The 19872-nt window shown below is 31.4% G+C and overlaps 2 protein-coding genes across 2 annotated transcripts; both read right to left on the bottom strand.

Moving 5' to 3' along the window:
* Positions 1–2616: 2616 nt before the first annotated feature.
* On the bottom strand, positions 2617–7483 carry LOC137824893 (uncharacterized). Its single transcript, XM_068630571.1, has 3 exons — positions 6022–7483; positions 5252–5597; positions 2617–3142 (listed from the first exon to the last, which is right to left on the bottom strand). Exons 1-3 carry the CDS (start codon positions 7059–7061, stop codon positions 2882–2884), a joined length of 1647 nt encoding a protein of 548 aa, XP_068486672.1. The 5' UTR covers positions 7062–7483; the 3' UTR covers positions 2617–2881.
* Positions 7484–9203: 1720 nt separating this feature from the next.
* On the bottom strand, positions 9204–13037 carry LOC137825586 (peptidyl-prolyl cis-trans isomerase CYP21-1-like). The gene is made up of 7 exons (XM_068631290.1): positions 12593–13037; positions 10801–10882; positions 10676–10723; positions 10350–10373; positions 10080–10265; positions 9873–9948; positions 9204–9546 (listed from the first exon to the last, which is right to left on the bottom strand). Exons 1-7 carry the CDS (start codon positions 12716–12718, stop codon positions 9384–9386), a joined length of 705 nt encoding a protein of 234 aa, XP_068487391.1. The 5' UTR covers positions 12719–13037; the 3' UTR covers positions 9204–9383.
* Positions 13038–19872: the final 6835 nt, after the last annotated feature.

Here is a 19872-nt window from a genome sequence, read left to right as displayed (position 1 = left end):
AAAATCTCACATGATTTCATATAGTTAAAGTTTATTTCCTAATACTTTCGAATGAAATGATACTGAAAGAGCACATAACAGCACATTGGGGAATTATGTGTTCAGAAGATGGTCCTCAAAAGTAAAAGATCATATAAGGTAGGTGAATTCTGACCTCTGCTAATGTGCATGCTTGATGTATATATATTCAGCATATTATGCTGGACCACTGATGCATCTGCAGTGTTCAGTTTGCTGAAGTTGTGTATAGTTAGGAATCTCATCTGGTTGTAGCCTATTGGGTGCGTAGTTATGATTGTGTTATCAGCTTATCATATTCCTTTACCAGCATGCCAAGTAAAGAGAAGCTTTTGGTGGAGAGATATATAATATAAACTGCTGCTGAAATAGTTTCTATACATATGAAACTTTGTCACTAAAAATGTAGTTATGGAATTCTCTCTGCCTCTGTAACATATCAAACTTTATGCATAGAAGCCATGGTTTTCGAATGATTGTGGGTTATTTCTTGATGGCCAATTCTACTGAGAGAGGAAGGACCAGCAAGTGACACGTAAATAATTGACACTGCCACTTTGCCAGTGCCAGCTTTCACGTGTGATATGGGATCCAAGAAACAAAGAACTTTTGTCTTTTGGAATTGCTCACTCAAACCAGTTAACTTGCTAAACCCACAAATTTCTTCTTTCTTCTTCATCTCTATGATTTCGTTTTCAAAATAAAAGAAACAAGAGTATGACAATCTAGGTAGAATCCATACTCATAATACGGACACTGAAACGATATGGACACGGATAGGGAAATACGTAAAATTTCTAAAGGATAGGATATGAGAACACGTATCTATATATATTATATAATTAAAAATTATATAAATTAACAATAAAGATTTATGTGCATAAATATGTTTCAGATTATTTTTTGAAACAGAAAAATGTTTTTCATAACTGGTTCACAAAGATTTGTTTCTTATTTTTATAATCATAATGAAAATTTATACAATAAAGTTTGAATTTTGAAAAAATTAATGTATTTTTTTTTTTAAATTGTGTTATAACCGTATTAGAATTGTCAGAAATCTAACAAATACTTTTTAAGCTGAACACTTCACGGATACGTGTTCTACAAGTGTCGTCGGATACCAACACATCATCTAAGAAGAATATCCAAACTTTATCGATGACAATACTTAAAACTGTGTTACGAATATACCATTTTAACGAGTGTGATTTATTTATTGTTTATATTTGGATAAGAGTTGGTAATTAATGAGTTTTTGAAAAGAGCAATGTTATAATCTTTTTATTAAGTATTCTCCTAATAAAATATTTAAAGTCTTGCAAAAATCAAATGCATTGATGCTTGCTGCACGAAATAAGAAGAATAATAAAAGAAAGAAATCACTAAATTAAATATTTTAGAAAAATTAGAAAAATAAAACATGATTCAATATGTAATATAATTTAAAATTGTATAGTTCCAATCAATCTTTTGTGACACATCGAATTAAAAAAAAATCTATATAACGCATAATTATATTTTTATTTAAAAATTAATTAAAGAACCCGTGATGTTAGATTATTATATAATAATTTCTTCAACCCTTCTCTATCCAAAATCTTGCCCAGAATCACCAATTATTGTGCACTCTCTCATTTAGTTCCATGGATCGTATCTCACCAATTATTGTTGGAGATTTTGGAATTATTGTTAAAATTTCAATGCACATTCACATATTTTAGGAGAGAGAAAAAAAAACTTGCCCAATCCAAAAGCAGAAAAAAAAAAAGTTATAGCTCTTGTCAAATTCTTCCTGCACCTACTTATTTTACTCTTTAACTATACTTCTTAAAATATCAAAATTAAATAGATTACACAATAAAAAATTAATATTTGTGATTTTTTATAATACTAAAATTTATATTCTGGATAACTCAAAATATAATTTTTCCCAAATGTTCAAAATATATATATTTTTTTTTCTGAAAAACTAACATAGAAGGATAGTTATGATAGTCTAGGAAGAAGCTGATGGAGGTGAAGGAAGAGTTTGACCTAGCTCTTGAGCAAGAGTGTGGATCAATTAACATGTAGAGTGAATCGCAAGGTGATGTTGTGTTTGCTTTTATTTAACAAAAGGTTTAATTTCACAAATTATTATAAAACACCACATTTTTTTAAGAAAAATGTATAGGAATAGTGATAATGATAAAATTTATTGTTTATTATTTATACAAATTTTGTAAACAAGAATTTAAAAACAGAGTAACATTTTTAATCATTTGTAAAAAGAAAAGATACTTTCTCAAACAAAACAAGTTTTCATATACTATACGAGCAAGCACTACACACTAAACCTTTGAATTTAAGAAATTACAATAAAAAAAAAACAATTTTGATTAGTTCCCTACCTACTTTGATAACTTCATTATATGAAAAAACTGAACTGATACTTGAAATTGTTAATGTTAAATACTTGAAATTGTAGAATTGTAGCTTTCATAGATATGCAGGTTCGTGACTAAGACAGCAGTATACAAAAGCCTAAAGGGGATCAAAGAAAATCAATGAACCAAACAATTGAGTGTGAATGGCTGGCTACAAGAGCAATACAAATTTTGCTTAGTTCTCCTCCGAAAAATCTTTCTGATTAACAGTGTAAGTGGCACTTTCCCAAAAATAAAATATACATGATTCAGGTTACACAAGACTGAACTCAACTTGCAGATTAACTAAATTAGAAAAAATTAGAAACAAAAATTAATAGAAGAAACATTCAGGAGTATGCACAATAGGCTCACAAGCAGAGACAATTCTAACTCCACACTGTCCTTAGAATAGCAATCTCAGGAATAAATGACATTTGTATCACAATAACTATTTACACACCTAGAGTTCTTGTGGTAACAGGCTGTCTGAGACTTCTACTTATTGGTAGGTGAACGTAAACTTCATGGACGTCTTGTTTACAAACCTCTCCTCTATCCCGATCTATCGCATAGCAGATGTAAATTGTTTCGATTACATTGTCTAGCACATGCACCAGGTAACCCAACACTACTATCAGTAGCACCCATGCCATCGCAGCCACAAAATATGAATCAGTCCCAAGATTGGTACCAGCTTTTAAGATAGCACAGGCCTGGTACATAAACAATCAAGACAAACTTTGCTAAGAGAAACATAAAATAATGATAAAACTGTAAAACAAACTAGTAACAATGTATTAAATAGACAGAATAACTAAATCCATTAAATAACTAACAAGCTTGTTATCCCTAAACGGAAAAAAAGGTTCATATTATTTTTTATGACAATATTTTCCCCGAGCCTGGAGTTTTATAAGAAGATGAAATTTCAATCAACTGACTTGTGTATCCTCCCGCAACCTCCTTCTAATCTCAACACAACTACCAAGATATGAAATATAAATTGACACCAATTTATGGTTACCTAGTAAAAATGTAGAGATGTTAATGGACAAGAATGTTGTAACTTGCAAATTGTCAATATCCACAGGTGTCACAACTACAAGAGAGCTATATAATAAATCTACAATTAATGGAGATTTTATAGCCAATTGTAGAGTCCTTAGTATTATTAGGGAAATTAGCTTCTCAGATTTACATTTTGACACTTTATTGTGAAATTTTAGTATTTTATATTTTTAGAAGCAATTTGCATTATTTTAATGACTTTGATAATCTTATTTTGCAAAACAAAATCTTAAGATAACCTAGAGTTGAGCACTAGATCATCAGCGATTCTGCATTGGGGGTAGAATGTCAACAAAGTCAGCATTAGGTGCTCTCTATAGCATCAATTTCTGAAATCACAGAAAGATACTATTTTGGAGTGTCCATCGCTAGAACGCCAGCACCAAGGGTCGGGCTCAAGAGTTTCCAGTCAGTGACAACACTGGGCACTCAAGGTTGCAGGCCAAGAGTTTATTTTGAATCTTTGGACCAAAAGAAGGCATACGAGGTTGTTTTGGTCAAAGTCTCTAGGAATCTTAACCGGAACATTCAGAGTAAGTTATCATTTTGTGAGAATTTTTTTCGTATTTAAAAACACAAGGGTAGTTATCTTTTAGCATTTTGTTTAGCTAGTACACTCATTGTGTTTGGTTCTCAAAGGAGTCATATACTTGTTTTCCAAGCTATCAAGTATCATGATCAAGGTGGTCCGATTTATCAAAGATTCGTTTCAATATGTCAACAATTTATTTTAGGTGGCATTCTGTTCATGACTGTGGTAGTTTTGTAAAAGCTCGGGAGCCTACTGGTTGGCCTAATTCCTATGAAGATATAGTCCTCAGTCTTGAGCCGGTGAGGCGAAGATCCCAAAGAGTAACATTCTTCAAGCTCTAGAGTTCTTGGCAAAGGATCTAGGAGCACAAATACATTCATTATCCCTTCCATGAAATTTGTGCATCTTTCTACTTACTTTTGGTGTTTCTATAGTTTTTGGGTATAGCAATTGATCGTAGGTTTGTGTGTCAAATGGACCATTGGGCATAGACTATAATTGAAATTATTTGCCAAAAGTATGGGTGTGTTTAGGAATTAAGATTTGTGACCTTTCAAGGAGTACCATGTTGAGTAAAATAAACTACTTGATAGAGTACTTAAATCTTGAGATCTCGCACCTAATGGACAAGTTTTTTAGGTTAGACTCTTCCCTTGTGCTTAAGTCCTAATTAAGTCTAGGGAGTTATAAAATATTGAGTCATGGTCTTGAGTAAAGGAACCGAGCTTAATCTAATTTCGTAGGTTCAAACTACAATTTCATCATTTGGCTTGCATTGGATTGAACTCAAATGTGTAGGATGAAAAGAATGAAATTTTGTACCCTGATGGCTTTATTCTTTCATTTTTCTTAACACTTACAAGAATTCTTTGTCTTCAATTGTTTCCATCTTATGAATTACTAGCTGGAATAGTTTACATTGGTAGTAATTAGCACTTATTTACTATTGGCATGATATAAAGCTTCAATTTCATATTTTTTTCATATCGAAACCTAATAATAATTTTTATAAAAGTTTTCATGTGATGGCAGATGATAGTTGGTATTTGGGGTTGTCAACCTAGCTGAGATATCAGGTTCCATTGTGATGTCTAGCATGAAGTTTTAATAATAACAAAAAAAAAAACTAACTTTAGTTACTATACAAATTATTTCATGCCAAGAACTTACAAATCACAGCACATTTCTAATACAAAATTCATACTAGCATAGCATCACGTACCACAATTGTGTATGTTGCAGAAAAGACAAAAACAATTCCCGCCAGGATCCGAGATGAGATGGTCTCCACGAAAACAGCAGAGAGAAGATTGCGTCTTAGTAGTTCATATGTCATCCTTGCAGAAGAGCAGTAGGCTTCACCAGTTATTGCAGCGAAGTTAATGGTGAACTTGTTGAGGTAATCAACTGCTGTCAGTAAGGCGTTTACACAGCACCGCAGTACAAGGTTCACTATCCCGGGAGTATCCTCTTGTCTTGCACTGTCAACTGCAGAACGCACCACTCGAACAACACAGATAAGCAATCCCGACAAACATATAGTGCCAGATGAAGGACCAAAAGCATTTCTGCAAGCCAAATTCCCACAGTTAATGTTTTCTTAAATGAAAAGCAACCAACCAGTCAACACAGTTGAACACTTCTTTTCATCAGTAATCCTATCAGCCAATGAAGGAGTACACTAGAGGGGAACTACGATAATATATTCAGAAGCTAAAAGACACACAACAGGTAAGAGCAATCTTGAACTAAGAAATTTTCAAAGCAACCAGCAAGAGCTAAACAATTACTGAAAATGGAATTAAATAAGACATTTCAAAACAAGTACTTAAACACTAGATTTCCGGAGTAAAAATTTATGAAGTGAAAATTGATATGTACTGTAAGCAAATCAAAACACACAATTTAAGCCAAACTAACCAATCTAACAGTGGAGTCTAAATGAAACATGATATTAGCAAACAAATGTAAGGCAACAACAACAATGCTGACCTGAGAGAAGTTCGAATACTCCGCTTAGGAGTTTCATGATCCTTAGTGAAATACCAATTAGCAATAGTGCCACTGATGACATAAACTTGAGCTTCAACCATAGCTGCCGCAGACCACAACATGGTGAGAATAGCCAAAGCAAAATAAGCAGGAACCCACGAATCTTCCTTCCACACACAAGCATATCCGCTCTCCAAATTCTTCACCGCAATCTTCCCATTAAACCTCGAAAACACCATGAAAACCACTATCGGCACGTAATACACGAGAAGCCCAAGAATCAAACAAGGCAGCACCCCGAACAAGTTCAAATTCCTGGAAAGTGCGTGGGAAGCGACCCCGATTATGCTGACAGTGAGCTCCACGCGATGCCAATTCATGACCAAGATCCACACGGCGACCCCAATCACCAAAAAGACGAAGACCATGACGATGATCCGGTACGCGAGGGGGAAAGCAGCGCTGCAAGACGAGCCGAGGGTGCATGCGACGAACCAGTAAACGTTGAGGAAAATAGGGATGGCGATGAAGAAGGGAATCGCAGCGTAGACAATCTGTTTGGTGTAATGCTTGAGTAAGAGAAGCAAAGCCCAGCAGAACGGGATGCTGAGAACGAAGGTGATGACGAGGGTCCATATGAGACCCTTCACCAAGTGTGAGGAAGAATTGACGGAAGGCCACAGGGAAAGGTAGGAAGAAGAGGAAGAAGGGTTTAGGACGCAGGAGGAGGAGGTGGGGTCGTAGGAAAAAGAGGAGAGAGAGGGGTAGTTGGTGTTGCGGTGGAAGACGGCGAAGATGCCGAAGGCGAAGGTGGAGATGATGAAGAGAAGGAAGAGGATGAGAAAAGGGAGGTCCTTGAAGGAGCGAGGACCTGAATTGTAAGTGATGTGAAGGTATTGCTGGTTTGACTCCGATTCTTCTTCCACTGCCGAGGATGTCGAAGAAGGGTACGAGGGTTTCGATAGAAAGGGTTGCGACGCCGCCGAGGAATCGAACGGAGAATCGCCTTTGTTGTTCGGATCCTCATTGCCACCCATCATGATAACGCACCCCAACACACAGACACACAAAAACAGAACAAACAGAACAGAAAACAGAGTTTGAGAGTCTCACGTTTGAATGGTGGCTGGCTAAGGTGGTGTTCTGTTTGGTTGGACTCAATTCTGAACTGTTTGGTGGCACTCAGAACATGACTCCCTTCGACTCTAGATTGTTAAATTGGTTTCTTGAATCCAAATACATAAAAAAAAAATTATGAATGAAGTGAAATTCTCCTCACCAGTAATATACTGCAGATTTTGTTTCGTTATTAGGGAAAGGGTAATGGATCTGATGGGGCAAAAAAAGATAATGCAGCAAAACTTTTGAATTTTGCAGTTTGGGTGTATTTTTAGCACGCACAATAAATTAAAATATCATACTTGTATTTTATTTTATTTTATTATATGCAAGTGTTTACTATAATATTAACTGATTGTGAGGATATTCTAATATACTGTTATTGATATGCTTTATGATCAAAGAACGTTTTTTAAAAAAAAAAAATTATAAAATAGTTTGAGAGGGAAGTGAGGCCAAGCCCAATAGAAAATGAGACAGCAAGGCAAAGGATGGATCACGTGAAGCACATGGATGATCTTTGTGTTATGTTATGCATTAGGACAAAAGTACCTTCAAATTAAGGGACACTGCGTACTCTGTTCGAAGACTCTGAGCTGCGATCCACATGTTTTTGGACTCCATGCCCTTCAATCTTTTTAATTAGTTTCTGTTCAGCCTCATGTGGTAAACACTAGTTACAAAACTTCCTTAATATTAAAAAAATGTTTTCATTTATGATTATAATTATTATATTATGTATAAAAAGATATCCGGAATATTCTTGGAAAATATTTCATCAAAATAGATCTTAACACTAAAAGAAAAGTTAGAATAGAGTTAGAAGTAGTTACAACTAAAAAAATAATTATAACTAAAAAAAATAGTTACAACTGAAAAATAAAATATTATATTAGATCATATTTACTAACTTATTTAGTAACTAAAAAATTTAATGAATAATATTTTTTTTTTAAAACTTTATATGTAATTAAAATTGTTAAGTTTTGAATAACTTAAAATGCCTTCTAAGATTTAACAAAAATTTGTTTATTTATTTGTATAAATAAATAATAATAATCATTTTAATAACTTTTTTATATTATATATAATACAATTATTATCTTCAAACGCATCAAATTATATGTAGGTTTAAGTTTATTCATTTATTTAGATGTAGATTTTTTTTTCATCATCGTATATAGTATTAGATAAACTTCCAAATTAAATGATACTTGTGAAAACATTTGTCAAATTTTAAAATATTCTCGTTAAACTAGAGATCGAGATCCGACGATAAAATCAGTTAAAACATAATATATCATTATAGTATCTATTGCATATCTCTTTTTTAATAAAATCAGTTAAAACATAATATATCATCTATTGCATATCTCTTTTAACTAAAAAAATAATCTTTTATTTATAGAACTTTTCCTCAAAATAATATCACAAGATATTAAATAATAACAATTATATCTTTTAAAAAAAATCTTTATCAATTAATATTTTATTAGTTTTTCCTTATTTCGATCTAACTAAAACAATAAAAAATCTTTGTTATATTACTAAAACATAACAAACATTTTCCCAATTACCTCATATCAAAATTTTATTCAATTAAAATCATATTGATAAATTTTATCGATATAACACGGAGAGAACAAAATACACTAAGCTCGGCATTGGAATTAACTCTTAAGACAAATAAAATCGTTAAGAGCAAACATTAGCCTCTCATAGCAACAAGAATTTAGCATCTAGTGAAAATTAACTGTCGTTAAAGCTACTTGTCCAAGTAGATAACTTATAAGTGTATGTAACTTTTGTACATTTTCTTTTACTGTCCATTTTCTTTTACTACACATTTTCTTTTACAATGAAAGAGAAATAGAAGGATTGAATCAAATCAGCTATGTGTGCTAGTTATAAAACGTGTGGCAAAAAAAAATATTTGAATAAAATAATTCTTTCCCTTGTTCAATAACAGAAGGCTGTGTTAAATATAGATACACAAAAATGGCCTTTAAAAAATATAATAAACAGAAAAACATAAACAGACTAAAAAAACACCAAATACAGTATGTTGCTAAGACTGTCACATATAAAAGAAACTGGATTTCAGTATATTTTTGGCAATAACAATCTCTTTTAAGTCAAATTGGGTGTTTGGACTATATTTTGTAAACCATGGTTTAGATCTTGAATCAAACCAAATAATAGTTTTGCAATACCATAACCCAAGCATGTGCCATGGAGGAAGTTCAACTTTCCTCATCCCACTCACTCTTGGGTATCTCCCCAGAGTCTGCTATCACTACCTTCTTTCTGGGTTTTCCACTGTAGGTTCCAGCTCCCCCTTCAATTGCATACACAATATCCATGCCTTCTACAACCTTGCCAAATACAACATGCTCTCCATCCAACCTGCAATGTTTACATCTAAATTGACATCATAACATACTAATAAGTATTAACTACTGATGATGACACAATCAGCATATATCTTTCCTTTATAGTCACAAATTCAAAGGTAGAGTCTATTTGTTGGAGTCCCACTTAAGTAAAATCAACTACTTGATCCAGATTAATAGTTTTTCCTGTTTTCCATAAAAAAAAATACTTGTTTGATACATGCGTGTTGTAAACCTTTAAAAGACTGCACTTAACCTATGAGACCTTAATCCAACTGCATCTGTTCCTCAGTCTAGAAATTGTCAAAACCATGCAATATCAGAACAAAAATAACTTACCAACTGGCCTTCACCGTGGTAATGAAAAACTGTGAGCCATTGGAGTCAGGTCCTGAATTTGCCATAGAGACAACGCCTGAAATCATGGGAGTAAATTTCATATAAACAAGTCAAACACATCTTGAAAATGACAGAAAAACATCAAGTTCTAAAATATTGATAATAAAACGAAATGCTTGCAATGCAACCAAGCAATTTTTTACACACCAGCATGAGAATGTTTAATCTTGAAATTCTCATCAGGAAAGGTGCCACCATAAATAGATTCAGACCCTTTACCATCATGATGAACAATGTCTCCACCCTGAATCACAAAACCAGATACTATCCGATGAAATGGTGTCCCCCCTTTGTAATGAAGCTTTACACCATTTTCACTCTTTTCTTTCCGCCCTACACAACATGGAACACTCCTAATCAGTGCAAGGACCAGTTGGAATTAAATTAATAACAAGATGAAGAAGAGACTACAGCTACCTGTACACAAAGCTATAAAATTTTCTGCAGAAAGAAAATTCAGTCATTAGAAATTGCACTGTTGTAAAGTATAGGTAAACGTTACAATGTGTAAATAGCATATATATCCAACAGAAACCTTCATCAAGCACATTTAAGTTTTGAATGAACAGAAATAACTGAAGTCTAGACACCCTCTACAAAAGTGTGAAAGAAAATGAATATCTACAAACATTACATTTTCTACTAAAGAAGCTAACTCTTGGTTCGGGCAAAATGAAAATTCATATTCTTTAAGCAATTAAGCTGCAAAAAAGAGAACTTGAAATAGAAGAACATTGACATACCCACAGTTTTCGGTACAACTTGGCCATATAATCCAATCACTATCCTACCTGCAGGAGTTATTTTGTGAGTCAAATTAATTCAAATGATTGCATAGGGTAAAGTTTCTAAAGTATTGCTAGACAACCTAAACGCTGTTTATCAATATCAATGTCCAAGAATACTCTATGTGTAATTTCATGAACCTCTTCTATTTTCTCCTCAACAACCTACATCAGAAACGGGAAAAGTTTATCAGTTAAGATGGAAATCATAAGCTGGAAAAATTTACGGATGACCTTATGTTGAAATTACAAGGTTTTACATAGAAAGAGAGATGACAAAAAGAAAATAACCTCGATATATAAGTACAAAAATTTGATACAATGATCTTATTCAAAGACTAAAGCAATAACATTTATTTATACAAATTAATAAACTCCTAATCTAATGCTGTATTATAAATCTAAATCATTGTCTTGAATGAAAATATTTTTAGAAACTATTCTTACAATAGAACGTTTTTAGGATTTACTCTTAAATGAGATAGTTTTTAAGATTATTCTCGTTAATACATGAGTCATACCTTAATGTTCATGGATATTTAGTGTTAATCAATTGTGCTCTCAACACAGATCCACATATGATAAAGTGGATGAAGAAAACCTCTTATATTTAGAATGTGACACGAGATACAACTTTAATCAATGAACCTATACCAAATAGAGAGCTACCACCACAACTAAAGAAGCAGGTTCCAATTTTTGACAATACAAACCTAAACTGAAATTCATTCAAATATAACTCAGGGTAACACACCAAAAGCAGGGAATGATCATGATAAGCTGGGAACGAGGAAGTTTGAACAGAAGACATGATGGTTTGATTTCAGCTGAAGACTCAAACTGAAATCAAAGGATAAAGTTAACTCTGGCAGTATTGCTTGCCCTTGGACTAGAACATTTTTTTGCTTTTCTCATCAAAATACCTTCCTCTTTCTATTTATGTCACATTCTTCTACCCATACGCTATCCTAACCTCTTACCCTGTCTTCACATCCTTCTATCAGCACTAAATGCATCTCGTGCTTTGGACCCTAAAGTATAGATACCCAGTCACTAGTAATTAAAGGAATCATGGGTAATAACACCCTCCGTGCTCCACCTCCTTTTGAATGTCCATTATCTTCTTTCTAAAACCAAACAAGGCACGAACGTGTAAACAAAATCGGTCTGTAGAGATGGATGGCTTTTCAAACTAGCTAATATTTGCCATGTCCCCCCTCCCTTGATGCAATTTCTTCGCAGCTAAACCCGATTTTGCCCATGAAGCTACTTAATTTTCTACTAGTATGCGGATGTTAGTTGAAATACATTACCTAGGTTCATACACCTGGTACTCATAGACTAATCCACCCAAAAATATCCTTAAGCAACTTCTACTCTAAAATGAAGAAGGAACAGATCATAATGCATAAGCATGCTACACAGCTATAGCACAATCCACAGAATCGAGTCATGAGAGCTTCATCACCAATCAAATTGTATAGAAGGGAAGCCAACAAAAATAAGAATAATTACATTGGCAAAATTTAAAATGCATCCGAAAGCAATACCATTCAATTACATTATAAGAGTTTTGTTTTAGATGCGCACTTCCTAGTGAGCCATCACAGATAATGTAAGCAAAATTAAAAAGACAAAAACGCGCATTTTCATTTCCTTCTATAAGAAAAAAAGAAAGTAAAGATGGAAATACAGATACAAACAACGCGCCAAACGATTGGAATGGAACGTTCAGATCAGTGCAAACAAACTGAAAAGAAAAAGTACCAAACACCATCAAACTCACACTAATACCAGCATTATGCCTGAAACCTGGCCCAATTGCCCAAAACAGATCCGAATAACAACAATAAGGATAATAGTTAAATGGCGCACCAGTTTTGGAGTAGTAGAATCATAAGTAGTAGTAGAACCAGTATACGTGAAAATGAGGAAAATTGAGAGAACAAGGAAGAGAAGGAGGACTCGTGGGTGAACGAGAAACGCGATCGTTCTACACATTGCTTCAGTACCCTCTTTGCTCCCTTATGCCAATCAAAGGAAAATCGAAACTTTTTTATCCTCCGTGGCAGATGACATACTGGGTTTCGCTCAGACCTAAAAGGGTAAACGAAACGTTGGAAAAAGCGTAAGTAGCTGTAGCTGAAGCTGAAGATGATTCAAGCTCGCAACAGAGGACGGTGCGCAAAGCGAACAACAGAGCAAAAAAATGTTTATTAACTATTTAATTTGAAAGATGGGAACGATGAGGGGTGTTGGAAAAACCTCACGGTCACACACTGACACAAAAATAGTGAATGAATGAATTTCTGAACTTCGTGGGAAAAACAATCTTAGCAATGTTTTATTAAGATAACAGGTTACAGAATTTAAAATTTAATTTATTTACAAAAAGAAAGTGTCACAAGTTTTCTTCTGTATTAAAATTTAATATATATATATATATATATATAATATAAATGTCTTATCTGCTTGCTTGACCAATTGAAGCTCGTAATTAAAAATATGTTTTTATTTTTTAGTATAATTATTTTTTTTAGTTTTTATATTTAATGTCAATATTCAATTTATTACAGTGATTTTAAAAAAATCAATTTGATTTCAAAAAATTTTAAAAAAATATGTAATTTGGTCTTTTTTAACTGATGATGATGATGATTTGGTACACATAATGTCATTAATATGCAAACTTGGACGCTACACGTAGGCACCAACTGTTATGGTTTTTTCTTCTTCCCTCCATCCATTATTCCCCATCAGGACCGCCACTCCATCCTTCATCCTCATCGCTTTGATTTTGACCCGAAACTAGTGGGGATTTAAAATGTTTTTTCCTTTGCCGATTATAGTGTTTCATCTCAATGATTGACCAAAGTGTTTTTCCCTTCTTCGATTTTAGGGTTTTCTGACCTTCACGATCTTCACAGCCTTCACAATGGGCTTCTCCCTCGCGATGGCCTCTCTTTGGTGCCTTCTAGTCGTGGGAACAGTTGTGGTGGTTGGTGTACTAGTGCTCAACGCATAAGAGGTCATCGCATCATCGACAGCGAAATCTGGTAAGCTTGACACGCCGTCGACATCCATGAGACTTGAGACTTGATGCCGAAATGCAAGTGAATTCACACCTAAGACCTGAGGCAGATTCATTGGGGATGGAGAAAAACGCTATATTTCAGTATCACGTATGACTTTCAAAGTATTTATAGTAGCAGAATTGGGCAAAGAAATATGAGTAGAAGAGAAATTGTTTGATAACAGGAAATTATTTTAACCCAATCATTGAGATTGGACTAGAAGAACCTGAACAACTACTGGAATTCTAATAATATGTCTTTGGCATTGATGATGACATGCCATACTCTTAACTGAATTCATATAATTCATCTACATCTGCAAATTGTTTAGTGCGAAAAATTGATTTAATGCTAGAGAAACAGGAGAAGTGTTGATGGAAGGGGAAAGGATGGAGGCTCTGATGCAATTGGGGAGAATTGATGGAGGGAAGAGGAGGGATTACACTTAGGCCCTGTTTATTCAGGGCGATGGAAAGAAGGTATTTACTATTTGTGAAGAAAGTGTCAAAACCAATACAGATAGAGCCAAAAGCACATGGAAATTGAATTTTTTTTTCCATAAAAACTTTTTTTGCTTAATTGCGAAGAAAGATACAATTTATTAAATAAATATATATTTATTTAATTAATTAATTAATTACAATTTATTTTCTTGTCCTTTTCATTTTACACTTAAATTATTATTATTATTATTTAAAATAAATTTATAATTTAAATATAAAATTATAATAAAATTATAAGAAATAATTATTATAAAATAACATAATTAATAATATTATACATAATACATTATAAATATAAATAAAAATAAAAAATATTTTTTAATAATATAATAATAAATTTATATAATAATTATATTAATTACAAAAAATAAAGATAAAAATAATAATATATTTAATGTAAAAATAAGCTTTTATCAAAATATTTATAATTATAAATATTTAAATAATATCTTAATTAAAATAATTATAATTTGTAAATAAATAAATCAAATTAATTTTTTAACAATTTTTAGATATAAGGGTAAATTTGTAAACTTACATTCTTATCAATTAAAAAAATATAATTTTAATCATACTTATCACATCACTCACAAACTTTCATAAATTTTCCCTACACTTTTCATTCTATTTACCTTATACCAAACACCTTAACTTTCTTTACAATTTCCCTTCAAATCATCTCAAATTCACTCCCTCATTTCCACTTTCTCATCCAAACAAAGCATTAGATTGCAGTTGTACATAAATTTGACACATTATATAATCATCACCAATTAACGTTGTTAGTAGAAATTTAATAGAAGGGACCAAATTGTAGACTTTTTTCAAAACTTTGGAACCAAAGTAATTTTTTAAAAAACATTGTATTAAATTGAATATTAATCCTAAATGTACGGACTAAAAAGGTAATTATACCTATTTTTTAAAGGTGTTCTGGTACGTTTAATATATTCCACATCATTTAAGAATTAAGATTAATAACAATTTATATATTTTTTCCTTCCTTAATCCATCTAAACATCTTTTAAGAACAAAACTATGATGAAACTTCAAAGTGGATAATATCTCGGATAGAGTGATTGACGCTAATGATGTCATGAGATCAAAAAAAAAATCTTCATTTAATAAAAAAATAGCTTAATTAAATTTCCAACATTAATTGAATAGGACTCTTTTAGTTCAATAAAAGCTTTCTCCTATGGCGTTGAACCTAATTTATTTCTTAGTTAAGTATGTGTGATTTTTTTATTCTTAGATAGAGAGAAGAGTTGCACATGGAAGGGAATTTGTTTGTCAATAAATTGAAAAAATATGGTCTTGTTATAGGAATGACTCAAGAGTAGAAGGAATTTCTGAAATAATTGAAATCTAGACATCCACGTTCTTACATTTCTGTTTATATTATCATCTACCATTAAAAATGTTTATTAAACACTAAACTATTAAACGACCATTTTCGTAAAACATTTTTTGTATAACAAGCTGGCAGGAACTTCTTATTTAAGGTTGTATTATATGCGTTCCCACAACTTCCTATTTTTATAGAAGTAATTTACAATAAAGCTATTCAAACAAATCAAGTTAAATTAAACTCATTTTTCACTGAACTTAAGTTACAATCTTAAGTTCAACCAAACTTTACTTTTTTTTAACTAAAAAAGAGCACTCAGAATAAGTCAGTTTGGATGGTGAAGTTTTAAGTTGAAAACTAAGAATTATCAACTATTTCCCACCAAAAAATTATCAATAGAGCCAAGCCAGCCTGTTTATGTGTCAAGAAAATGGCCACTTTCATCCATTGGATAGTGCGAAGCACCAAACTCACCCTATCAATATCAAACCCTAAAACAATTTAATAATTTTGTGATTACTAAAACAAAAGTTATAATTGGAGGTATTGAAGGTTATGAAACTTTAGAGTCTATTTAGAGTTGTGTGAGGTTTATAAACCTGACTTGTAAGTCTATTTTATAAAAAAAAATAAAATTAATCCAACTAATTAAAAAAAAATCTCAAACCAATTTGTTAAAAATCTAAAAAAAAAACTTAATCTATCTAAAAATCTCACTCTGCCCAAAAATTCTCAAGTCCAACCTAAAAATTATTTTAAACCCAATCAACCCAATTTAAAGATCCATAATCCTAATCCAATATAAAGATCCCTAATCATAAACTCAATATGTCCTAATTTTTCAATCCTAAAAAAAAGTCTCAAAAAACCTGCAAGGCGTGCAACGCAGTGCGACGAGGTGAGGACGATGACGACTAGCGGTGACGATGATGAAAACCGCTTTGGAATTTTTTTCAAAACTTGGTGACTCAGTCTTGAAATCGTGAGTTTGCACCGAGTTCACTAAGTTTGACCGAGTCTACTGGGAGTTTACTAAAAAATGAGTCTACTCATGAGTCAACTCGTGACCCTTCAGTGGACTCTTAAACTCGTAAAGGTTTACATGTTAACCCTAGGGTTTGATAACCTTGGAGCTACTTGTTTGGGGGGAATCCCACCGCTTTCATACATTGATCATTCAATGGATTAACGGGTATAGTCTGCAAAACACGAGGTCAAAATGAAATTTTAAAAAGTGAGAAAATAAGGCACATTCAATCACACGCTTTGATCTTCTATCCTCAAACAACATTGGTTAGTTCCATATCTACTTCCATTAACTCGTTCATTCCGATTAAACATCAAGTAAACACATAGCAGTTTAGAAAATGGAGATTTAGAGCATGAGAAATGGAGAAAATGAAAAACAATTTTGAGAAATCAAATTGGGCAAAATGAAAATGAATATCAAATAAGAACTTCTATTGAAATGATGGAGCTTCGATTAAGAGTTAAATATTGAAATATTTGAGATGATTTGGAGATGAAGAGCAAACAACCATTGTGCGTGTAAAAAAACACAAAACTCCGTAAGGATGTAAAAAGTTGCAAGAAGTGTGTAAAAATGAGAGATTGAAAAATATATTGTGGAAAATAAAAAATTTAGTGCGGTTTCTTAGAAAACCACCGAGACTTATTAGGAACCCCTGGTTTGTGCCTCTCTTTACTGAAGTTATCATAACATGTCTTAAAAAATCTTTGTTATAATTAATTTCTTTTTTAGTGATAATTATTTTCATAGAGGGAGTACTATGTTGAGATGTAGGTGATATATTAAATTGGAGATTTGTGAATGAGATATTTTGACCTTACTAATATTGAAATCATATACATAAAAAAATGAGAAAAATATTAGACGGTGAGAGTAAAAAAGATTCCAATAACTTAGTATTTGATGTGAAACTAATTGTGTAAAGCAGGTGAAATAGATTTATCATATAATATGAGTGAACTAAGTTTTAACTTTATTGTGATGACAACTTAGTGAATAAAGTATGATAGGTGCATATTTGTTTAGTATAATTTATCATGTGAGTCTCATAGAAGTAGAATAAAGTGTTTGAGATATATGATACTAATAACTCATAACATGTAACTTTAGAAGTAGAATAAAGTGTTTGAGATATATGATACTAATAACTAGCTTTTGACGGAAAAATAAACACTTAATTTATAATAAATATGTAATAAATAAATTGAAATTGTATATGATTTAATATATATATATATATATTTATATATAAAATAATATTGTTTGATAGTTGATAGAATTGTTAAATAACATTACTAAATATATTTTCACTAATTTATTTGGTTAAGAAAGAAATAAAGAACGAAGTATTTATATTCTTTTACTTTTTACATAACTTACATAATATTTTGTTTTTGTTTTCTTTATCTTTCTCTTTGTATTTTATGTCTCACGTGCCAAGTAAAGCAATCATCTTTCTCTTTTCTACTTTCCTTTTTCTTTAAGTTTTTTCCGTAACAAAAACAATAAACTGAGTTTGGTCTCATCTTTAACGTTGGAGTTTGATTGTTGATAAGACAAAGCACTGATGTCTGATCTGTGAATGATGATATACACGCCTGCTCCAGCCATACAAACTCTCATCTTATCTTCATTCAATTTCAATTTTTTTATTCTCCTCTTAGCACAACTAAACCAAATCAAGAAAAATGAAAAAAAAAGTTCAAAAATTAAAATAATATAACTATTTAATTATTAGTAATTTTTTAGTTGACTAGAACAAAAATAATTATTAGTATTTAATTGGCTAGAAAACAATAAACTCGAACGGTCAGGATACTTTCATATTCAACACTTTTTCTACCCCACTTCACAATCAATAATAATATTTTTTAATAGATTTTCTATACCACTTAACTATAAATTTATTTTTTATTATATTTTTTATTCTAAAACTATAAAATCAAAATATAAGAGATGTTAAAGTATATTTTTTCGAATTCGAATCTTCATGAATAAAATGTAACATATTAATAAGTGTGAGAATGAAAAAAATGAACACACTCGTAATCATTATTTGTTGAATAAAATAAATGGTAGGTTTGCGATGATCATGTGGTGTATATGAGAGTGCTGATTTTATAGGCGCAACATCTTATCTTATTAGTTATCAAAAAAGATGAGAAAAACGCAGTCCATGATTGATGAATAAGAAAAGTGAATTTAAACCTAACAATTTATAATGTTATGAACTCTGCATTCAAAAATTTATTTACATACTTTAATTCATTTCTGTAGTCGTAATAATAGGGTTCACACTACTAAATAAATTATTTTAAAATTTAATAATATATTTTTGAAATATTTTTAAATCTAACGACAGAAATTATATTAATTTCAAAAACAAATTAATAATATTTAAAATAGTAAAATGAAATTGAAAATATAATATTTTAATTTTGGGAACTCTTATGAAAAATAGTTTAATAGAAAGTAGAAGTTATGGTTATTGTTTGGCCCACACTTACGGCCTTTATCAGGCGGGACACAATCACATGGGCTGTCTTTAACACACGTACCGTACAAGACAGCTGTTTCTGTTTTTTTATCCTCTTTTTTGTTTTTTTTTTCTCCTCATGTCTGCTAAATTACAAATACATCATTTTATCACTATCATATCACATAGGAAAAGTGCGAAATCATCTAATTTCACTCTCACTTTTTGTAACTTCCTCATCATCATAAAAATTATATATATATAATTTCTATACTCATGATAGTATATTATTAAAAATATATTTTTTTATAGAAAAAACTATTATATATTTAAGACAAAAAGACTTTTTTATTTTTTATTCTAACTTCTCACCTTTTTGTTTTTGAGATTCATGTAATCATGTAATCAATACTTCTATATTAATATATGATCAATTTTTTTAAAAATAAAAAAAAATAAGAAATATATAGTAAGTTATATTCTTTTTAAAAAAAAAACTTTTGAATTTAATGAATATACTAAAAAACATATGAATTATCGTACTTTGTTTTTTTTTATATCATTTATGTTATATATTCTCTAACATAAATCAATATCACGTTTATGTTAAAAGTTCACTATCATCTACACATACACTTGACTTTATTTCAAGACTCGTGCATTGATTTAAATTAAGATTTGTAGATGTTATACTATATTCGTTGTGTATCTTTTCACACGA

Source organism: Phaseolus vulgaris, chromosome 11 (assembly GCF_000499845.2).
Source record: "Phaseolus vulgaris cultivar G19833 chromosome 11, P. vulgaris v2.0, whole genome shotgun sequence".
NCBI classification, from domain to species: Eukaryota; Viridiplantae; Streptophyta; class Magnoliopsida; order Fabales; family Fabaceae; genus Phaseolus; species Phaseolus vulgaris.
Note: the sequence above shows the minus strand (reverse complement) of the source record. Positions and strands in the feature narration are given on the sequence as shown.

Bases quoted from the DNA above. Each gene is read 5' to 3' on its own strand.
- LOC137825586 (XM_068631290.1), bottom strand. From the start codon at position 12,718: ATGTGTAGAACGATCGCGTTTCTCGTTCACCCACGAGTCCTCCTTCTC. The intron at 10,724-10,800 runs GTTGTCTAGCAA...TAACTCCTGCAG, and splicing joins TATTGATAAACAGCGTTTAG to GTAGGATAGTGATTGGATTA. The intron at 10,374-10,675 runs GTATGTCAATGT...TTCTTTCTGCAG, and splicing joins AGTTGTACCGAAAACTGTGG to AAAATTTTATAGCTTTGTGT.
- LOC137824893 (XM_068630571.1), bottom strand. From the start codon at position 7,061: ATGATGGGTGGCAATGAGGATCCGAACAACAAAGGCGATTCTCCGTTC. The intron at 5,598-6,021 runs GTCAGCATTGTT...TTTGGCTTGCAG, and splicing joins AGTATTCGAACTTCTCTCAG to AAATGCTTTTGGTCCTTCAT. The intron at 3,143-5,251 runs GTACGTGATGCT...TTTATGTACCAG, and splicing joins CTGCAACATACACAATTGTG to GCCTGTGCTATCTTAAAAGC.